Source organism: Sapajus apella, unplaced genomic scaffold, assembly GCF_009761245.1.
Source record: "Sapajus apella isolate SASKATOON/1434 unplaced genomic scaffold, GSC_monkey_1.0 scaffold62, whole genome shotgun sequence".
In the NCBI taxonomy this organism is placed as follows: domain Eukaryota; kingdom Metazoa; phylum Chordata; class Mammalia; order Primates; family Cebidae; genus Sapajus; species Sapajus apella.
This window is the reverse complement of record NW_022437002.1, coordinates 15,017,043-15,026,067: the sequence shown is the minus strand read 5'-3', so window position 1 is coordinate 15,026,067 and position 9,025 is coordinate 15,017,043. Positions and strand designations below refer to the sequence as shown.

The following is a 9,025-nucleotide window of genomic DNA, read 5'->3' as shown; positions in this document are numbered from 1 at the left end:
TCATGCCATTGCACTCCAGCCTGGGCAACAATAGCAAAATTCATCTCAAAAAAATAAAGAAAAATGATGGAACATAGATAGTAGAGAAAGAATAAAAGTAGACTTCTGAACACTCCATTTAATAAGTGCTTACTTGTGCACACCGTCAAATTGTATTTTTGAGTGCATATTTTGATGGGCTAGGTACCAGATGGAGTGTTAGGGATCAAACAGTGGCCTGGAATGCTGAGAACCGTTCCAATGTCAGATGCTCTGTACCAATTGTCCCCACATGTGCACTTCACTTTCTGACTCATTCTTGTTTTTAACAGAGGTGACCAGGCACTGCTGCCAGGCACACCAAGTCCCACACTAGGCACTGCATACACAAATGACTCGGTCACAGGCCCCACCCGCCTCCAGGAGCTCACAGAGCTCAACACACACTGCCACAGTCCAGCACAGTCAGGGGCGTAGCAGGGGACATGAGCATTAAAAAAGGGAGTTGCTGACTTGGAGACCGGGAAGGCTTCCTGGAGGAGAAGACAGACAGGCCCAGAGTGCAGGAGGACACTGCCTCAGAGCACTTGGAGACTTTTCCACACACCTAGATTGCTGGACCAGGAAAGTATGACCACTGAGGGTAGGAGATTGTCAGAAATGAGAGTCGACACATTCACAACCCAGCAACACAGTTTGGAACAGCTTGCATTAAAAACTGTAAAATATGCATGCCCATTGGCCCAGTCATTTCACATGTAAGCACTTATAGCAAAAAACAACTAAGAATGTGTATAGAGCTTTAGCTGCTGGTATGTTCATTTGAGCACTGAGACACAGTAGAGTGCAGGGGTTAGGCTCACAGACTTGGAATCCTTGTCTGCCTGGATGTTAATCAGGCCCCACCTGTTAATTCACTAGCGGTGTGACCTTTGACAAGTCACGTACTCCCTCTGTGCTTAAATTTTCCAGTTTATAAAATGGAGACAGCAATCGTACCCAATGCATAAGGTTTTAGGAGAGATTAAATGGTTAACATTGGTAAAACACTCAGTATGATGGTAAGCACCATAAAAACTTTTGAAGAGGCCAGGTATGGTGGCTCACACCTGTAATCACAGCACTTTGGGAGGCCAAGGCAGGCAGATCGGTTGGGTGCAGGAATTTGAGACCAGTCTGGCCAACATGGCAAAACCCCAAGAGAAATTCAAAAATTAGCCAAGCATGGGGGTGTACACCTGCAGTCCCAGCTGCTCGAGAGGCTGAGATGGGAGGATGATTTGAGCCCAGGAGGCGAAGTTTGCAGTGAGCTGAGATTGCACCAGTGCACTCCAGCCTGGGTGACAGAGCCAGAATCTGTCTTTAAAAAAAGAAAAGAAAAGAAAAAACATTTGAAGAAAATTGCAAATAACCTAAATATCCAAAATTAGAGATTTGCTCATTTGACATTCATATGATAGGATACCATACAAATATTAAAAATCTAAAAATGATTTAGAAGAATATTCAATGAAACAAAGAGATATTCAGAATATGACTAAGTGAAAAGAAAAATAAAGCTAGATACCAAACAACATGCTTGATTGATATTTAAATGTATTTGTTTAGAAGAATGCCTGGAGTACCTGATGTTAATAGCAAATTAACATCAGTGGTTAAGACTGGACAATAGGATTGCATGGAACTATTATTTTTTCTTTTTTTTTTTCTTCTTAAGAATAACAAAAAATATTTTACTAAAACATAAGATTTACAGAAGTTTCCAGACAAGCCATACAAAATGGTCACAAGCTTTTTTTGAAGGGGGGAATCTACACTTGACAGCAAAGTCACAACGTTATTAGGGAGGGCTGTGATGTTTGTTTGATGTTCCCATTTTGGTTCAAACAATCAAGCTTGTCCATCTACAGCATCTAAATAAAGTTAGACTTGGCTAGAGAGCATATTCTAAATAACTGGTTAGCTGCTTTTAACCAATGCAATTAGATCACCATAAAAGGGGGAAAGGAGCCCATAAAATTAAAATAAAACTACCTCCCCCCTCAAAAAAATAAAGAAAAATACCCACCCCCCCTGCGGCTAACCTGACAACTACCTTCATTCACAGTGCTTTATACTTAAACCAGGATGGGGGAAATGAGTAAAAGCAGGAAGGGGCTGCTGCTTTTAAACCTTTCACAACAATCCAGATGATACTTGTAGCCTCTGCTCATGCTTTACCACAGTGAATCAGGACAAGACACAGATTTGCTAATGTGCATTTAATCACCAAAGGACTGAAGATGTCTGGGCTTTTTTATTCGATAATGTTTCTAAGACTATCTCCATTAAATGCAAACAAAAAGGAAGAAGTCTTGGCAGAACAGAAGTGATGCACACTTGATGATCGGTTCAGTTTAAATATTATTCATGGCATATAGCCTAGTCCAAGCTTTAGCTGTTTCTATGGCTTGGGCTTCGTTGGTCTTCCCCTGCTCCGCTACATCATTTGCTAATGGATCATCTGGATTAGGAGCACTTAACAAGGCCTGGCTCGATAGCAGAACTGTGCGGATCTGCAGTGCTGGGGACCACTTATCTTTCAAAATATCTAAACATATTCTTCCCAACTTGTCTACATTAGGATGATAAACTTTGGTCATGAAACGTACTTTAGGGGCTGCCATTGGGTATTCTTCTGGAAGGAATAGTTCAAGTTTAAAAGTCCCTCCCTCAAAGGGGGAATCCTGAGGGCCAGCAATGACCACATGAAAATAACGGCAGTTGCTCTCATCTGGTTCTGCTTTGATGCCAGGAACTGGTTCTGCCAGCAAACGCTGGGTTTCCTTGATGATCCTGCGGGGCAGCCTGGCCATCTTGTCAGAACCCAAGTTTGGCCTCTGGTCTCGTTTCCATTTTTTCTTTTTAATCAACTGTATTTTCTAATTATTTTTCTAGAAGCAATATGAATTTATTCTGTAATTTTAAAATATTCTCAAATGCAGGAAATAGTGACTTATCTCCACCAGTTAAAAAAAAGGACTGCAGGCTGGGCGCGGTGGCTCACGCCTGTAATCCCAGCACTTTGGGAGGCCGAGGCCGGTGGATCATGAGGTCAAGAGATCGAGACCATCCTGGTCAACATGGTGAAACCCCGTCTCTACTAAAAATACAAAAAAAAATTAGCTGGATGTGGTGGCGCGTGCCTGTAATCCCAGCTACTCAGGAGGCTGAGGCAGGAGAATTGCCTGAACCTGGGAGGCGGAGTTTGCGGTGAGCCGAGATCGCGCCATTGCACTCCAGCCTGGGTAACAAGAGTGAAACTCCGTCTCAAAAAAAAAAAAAAAAAGGACTGAGTTTTATTCTATCACATTTATTTATTCACTTAATAAATATTCAAGTATCTACATGTCAGGCATTAGGGTACCATTCTAAGGGCTGTCCAGCAGCAAGTTCACCATGGTACATCTTTGAGGTAGCATTTGCGAACGCAAGAAGTGTCAGCTTTTCTTTCCCTTTTTTCTTTTTTAAGAGACGGAGTTTTGCTCTTGTCACCCAGGCTAGAGTGCAATGGCGTGATCTCGGCTCACTGCAACCACTGCCTCCAGGGTTGAAGCCATTCTCCTGCCTCAGCCTCCTGAGTGGCTGGGATTATAGTCACCTGCCACCATGCTGGACTATTTTTTTTTTTTTTAGTAGAAATGGGGTTTCGCCATGTTGGCCAGGCTGGTCTCGAACTCCTGACCTCAGGTATCCACCCGCCTCGGCCTACCAAAGTGCTGGGATTACAGGCGCCTGCCACGATGCCTGGCCTTCTTTCCCTTTTCTTGCTTTTTACAACACTCATTGTCCTCCAGCGGGGAGTCTGTGTCATTGTGGAGAGACACAGGTGGAGTGTTTGACAACCGATCAAGCCATAAGAATCAAAACTTCATTCTTTTACAGGAGCAAAAATTCTATCTCCGAAGAATGAGTCTAGAAATACGGAGATAAGGAGAATGGAGAAAAGACTCAAAACCAAAGTCTTGGAGGTACAGTTAAAGGAACTAGAAATATTTAACTCAGAGAAAAGTATTGTACTTTTGTTCATTCAACCATCAGACAAATATAATCTTCTCCTCTGGGGCAACTATTGTGCAAGGTGCCAGAGACTCGGAAATAAACCAGACAGACATGGCCTGTGTCCTTGTGGAACCTCAAACGGGTCGATGGTCGTGATATCTGCCTGAAAACACCTGAAGGGGCACTGGAGAAGAGAGAGTGGCCTTGTTCTGTGCAAATCTCAAAGACAGCTGGGACTGTTGTGTGGAAGCTTCAGTGGGCATGTTTCTGCCCCAAAGGAGGAAGACCTTGCTAACAGACAGAGCTCTTCTTCCAAGATGGACAGGCTGCCTTGGGGAGGTTGTAAGCTCCCCTCATGAGGGAAAGGAGGTATGAGCCCTTTGAGAAGTTACAGGTCAGGTGTGGTGGCTCATGCCTGTAATCCCAGCACTTTGGGAGGCCAAGGTGGACAGATCACTTGAGGTCAAGAGTTCAAGACCAGCCCGGCTAACAGGTGAAACCCTCTCTCTACTAATAATGGAAAAAAAATTAGCTAGGTGTGGTGGTGCACACCTGTAATCCCAGCTACTCAGGAAGCTGAGGCAGGGGAATCACTTGAACCTGGGAGGCAGAGGTTGCAGCAAGCTGAGATCACACCACTGAACTCCAGCTTGGTGATGAAGTGAGATTCTGTCTCAAAAAAAAAAAAAACAAACCAAGATACAGAAGAAGGGCCATGTTAGTCAACTTGGGCTGCCATGACAAGATACCATAGCCTGGTTGACTTGACAACGGAATTTTTTTGAGACAGGGTCTCAGCTGGAATGCAGTGGTGTAAACACAGCTCATTGCAACCTCAACCTCCTGGGCTCCAGTGATCCTCCCACCTCAGCCTCCCAAGTAGCTGGGGCTACAGGCAAGTACCACCATGACTTTGTGTTTCGCTCACAATTCACTTCCTTTACTGAATTCCTAGGGAGGGGACAGGGTATTTTTTTCTTTGCTCACCATAGTAGCCTTAATGCCTGACCTAGTCGACATAGCCCCTAGCATTAACAATAAGTATGTGTTAAATTAATGAGCATAGAGTATCTACCATGTGCCACACTCTTCTGCATATTCAGTTGCATTTACTCCTTACAACCAGCCTTGCCAGTTGGGTATTTTGCTGTTCATAAATGAGATCACCCAGGCTCAGGAAAGCTGAGAAACCTACCCATGGTCACACAGCTGGAAGTGACTGAGCCTGAGTTCTTTCAGCTCCCATCTTCCTGGAAGGGGTGAAGGAACATCCTCATATCCACTCCCATGCTCCGTGGGCCTGTGCATTGAAGGGGCTTTACAGCATTACCTCAGTTTACCCCCAGAATCAGCCTGTGATGTGTCTGTTCCAACCTTTTCCAAATGCAGTCATGTCATTGAAATACAGAAAGATCATGTGAGCAGCCCACAGTTACTCAGCAAAATTGCAGAGCTGACCTTGTAATCCAGAGTATCGGGGATGTTTTCACTGCACTGGGCACGATAGAACAGGCAGGTGAAACCAGCACGGAGGAATTGTTAACTCTCAAAGATCTGAGCTAGCTGCTGGGCTTCCCCTCCGGTCACACTCGCCACCCTGAGTCATCTGGGCTTTGGAAAATGCTCATTTTGGGAGCTGCTCTGTTGGTGCATGGCCCTGGCATTGGAGAGTGTCCAACCAAGGGAAGTAAGAGTGAGAGCCATGCTCCTTCCTGGTGCCAATTCAAGGAGGCCCATGTCAAGATGAGAGGTGGTAGCATGTTCCTGGAACTGACCTTTCACCTCAGCTTAAGAATAAATTTTGGTTTTGGGGTGGCTTTTCCACAGGGCGTGTGTCAGCCATCACCTTCCCTCTGGGCACAGTGTGGAAGCATGGGGTGGGTGCAGCCCAGGCGGAAGGTGCCAGGTGTCTGCAGCCTTGGGCAAGATCAGCCAGTATCCAGCTGGACCAGAACCAAGAGCTCTTGGGTGCCGGAGCTGCTTGGGCCTGAGCCTCCCTGCCTGCCTTTCTTGTGAAGCGAGAGAGGCTCATCAGCTGCAGCGGCCCATGCTAATAGTGGGGTTCCTAGGAAGGCTTCTCTGGGTTAGCCAAGTGGCCAACCACCATCTGACTGGTGGGATGGGCAGTCTGCCCACCTGCCTCCCTGTGGTGGATCCACTGGACCCCCCATGCTTTCCTCTGCAGGCCCACGGCTCATGCCTTCCTTCTGGGCATAACTGAGTAGAGCAACATTTCTCAAATCATCTGCAATCTATCTCAGACCCATCTTTTCATATCACAGCCCTCGCATGTTGTGGCAATTCCAAATTACTATAAAAACGTTTCTCAGTTTTTACTCAGAATTTTGATACTTAACTCACTGAGGACTAGGAACAAGGAGTTAGCCGATCTGCATGGTTCATGGACCACACTTTGAGGACCACTGGAATCGAGGACCACTTATAGGCTAAGACCTTGGGGCATGAGTGAGGGGACCCAGAAATGAGAGACCCTGTCTGTTGCTCTGGAGGAGCACAGGCTCCAGAGAAAGACACTTGAATTCAGTCCTGCCTTTTCACTTGCTAGTAATGTTTGGCAAGATACTTCCTTTTGTGTGCCTCTGTTTCTTTACCTGGAAAACAAGGATACCTGTTATAGGAAGTAGCTATTTTTTTTTTTTCCTGCTCATGGTCTGGACAAAGATAGATAGCATCTGATTTTCCTTTAAGTTTGGGTAGACTGACCCCTTCCCATGGCTTCAGGGATGGGGCTACAACCTAGGCTTGGCCAGTTAGTAAATTTGATCGCCCCAATTATATGACTGATCCAGAGTTGCGCACACACCCAAGAGGATGCACTGAAGGTCTGTCTTGGACCCCTCACTGGATGTGTTGAAGAAGAGATCATCTTTTTCTGCTGGGGTTGCTAAGCATAAAGAGCATCTTTCTAAAAACAAAGCCAGCACAGAAGAAAACCAAGCGAAAAGATGGGGAAAAAGGCTCCTTGAAACAGCGTTTGAGTGCCTGGTTCCAGACAAGCCCGAAACTAGACTGACTCGTGAACTTTCAGTTAGGTGCTATACATCTTTTTTATTTTTTCCTAAGTCAGCTGGAGTTTAATTTTGTTACCCACGACCAAATAAGTTTTTTTGTTTTTGTTTTTATTGTTTTTTGAGACCGAGTCTTGCTTTGTCGCCCAGACTAGAGTGTTGTGGTGTGATCTCGGTTCACTGCAACCTCCACCTCCCAGGTTCAAGTGATTCTCATGCCTCAGCCTCCTGAGTAGCTGAGATTACAGGCACCCGCCACCAAGCCCAGCTAACTTTTGTATTTTTAGTAGAGATTGTGTTTCACCATGTTAGCCAGGCTGGCCTCGGACTCCTGACCTCAAGTGATCTGCCTGCTTTGGCTTCCTGAAGTGCTGGGATTACAGGCATGAGCCACTGTGCTGGGCCGAGAAGTTTTAATTTTTGAAAAGGGCTCACCACGGTGTCTGACACAGATTAAACACCCAATAACTGGAAGCTATCATCATTATTCTCATTATCAAGTATCCAGTGAGGTATATGATATGCTATGTACTGGGGATATCAGGATAAATCCAATATAATCTCTGTCTTCAAGAAGTTTCCAGCCTATGGAGAGGTATGAATCAAAGAGACTCAATTCCTGTAATCAAGAGAGGAAAAGTCCATCAGGGTCAACAGAGCTGGACTAACCAAGGGTCATATAGCTGCAGGGAGAGAAAGACCCTGACAGGCCAGGCGCAGCTGTAATTCCAGCACTTTGGGAGGCTGAGGCAGGTAGATTACTTGAGATCAGGAGTTCGAGATCAGCCTGGACAGCATGGTGAAACCCCGTCTCTATTAAGAATACACAAATTAGCTGGACGTGGTGGTGCATGCCTGTGGTCCCAGCCACTCAGGAGGCTGAGGTACAAAGATCGCTTGAACCTGGGAGGCGGAGCTTGCACTAAGATGAGATCGCACCACTGCACTCCAGCCTGGGCGACAGAATGAGACCCCGTCTCAATAAATAAATGGATAAATACATAAATTAAAATAAAATAAAATAAATAAAAATAGACTTTATTATTATTTTTAAGGAGGCTAAAGGTAAGAGAAATCCAACTGACTAATGCTCAGAAAAGATTTCCTGGTCTGCTCAACAGGTAGTATTGCCTGCTAGCTTCACCCATCTGATGCTTCCTAAACAAGACATGTCCCAGAGATGTTCATTCCTGCTGAGATGCACCATGCTCTTGGCATTCTGTCTTTCCCCTGCTCATTCACCCCACCCCTGCGCCACACCCAATCACTTGCCAAATCCTGTTCATTCAAACCCTGCAGTGGTCTTTCGCCAGGCAGGCTGTCACCTCCCGTCCATCTTTGCACTCCCTGGGCCCAGCCTCCACCCAGCATCCACTGCATCCCATCTCAACGCCTCTTCCCACAGCATATTCCAGAGCTGGTGAGAGCTTCTGATTGCCTAACAAATAAAAGCAAACCTCTAGTGGGACTGCAGGGATCCCATGAACACTTCTCACTTTCTGCTATTGGTACCCTGCCCATGCCCCTTGGTCCATCTGGAAAGTCACCTACAGGTTCGGTGGAGGATTCTTGTACACACACTTGTCCACTGGTGGTTTCATGCCTCGAGCATCCACAATCCTCTGCCCCAGGGCTTTCTCTGGTGGCTGGAGCTGGCTCCCCAACCCGGGCAGTGTTGAATAGCCAGAGCGTTGATGTCCCTGGGAGCAACCCTCAACCACTGGAATTCTGGACCTACCAGAACAGACAGAAAAATACTCCAACTTCATTGCCTCTCTGCGGAACAATTCTAAAATGTGTTTTACAGAGTCTCTCAGAGGGTCCCCAGTTACCCAACTTACTCATCTTTTCCTGGCTTTCCTCTCTCCTATGTCTCTTTTCACCACTCCTTCACAGCGCTCCCTTGAAGATTCTCTCAAATAAAGTACTTGCACCTAAATCCTTGATTCAGGCTGGGAGCGGTGGTTCACGCCTGT

The 9,025-nt window shown here is 45.9% G+C and overlaps 1 protein-coding gene across 1 annotated transcript; it reads right to left on the bottom strand.

Moving 5' to 3' along the window:
- Positions 1-1,694: 1,694 nt before the first annotated feature.
- On the bottom strand, positions 1,695-2,866 carry LOC116529395 (ubiquitin-conjugating enzyme E2 N-like). The gene has a single exon (XM_032247205.1). The coding sequence runs from the start codon at positions 2,832-2,834 to the stop codon at positions 2,376-2,378; it is 459 nt and encodes a 152-aa protein (XP_032103096.1). The 5' UTR covers positions 2,835-2,866; the 3' UTR covers positions 1,695-2,375.
- Between the last annotated feature and the right edge of the window lie 6,159 nt (positions 2,867-9,025).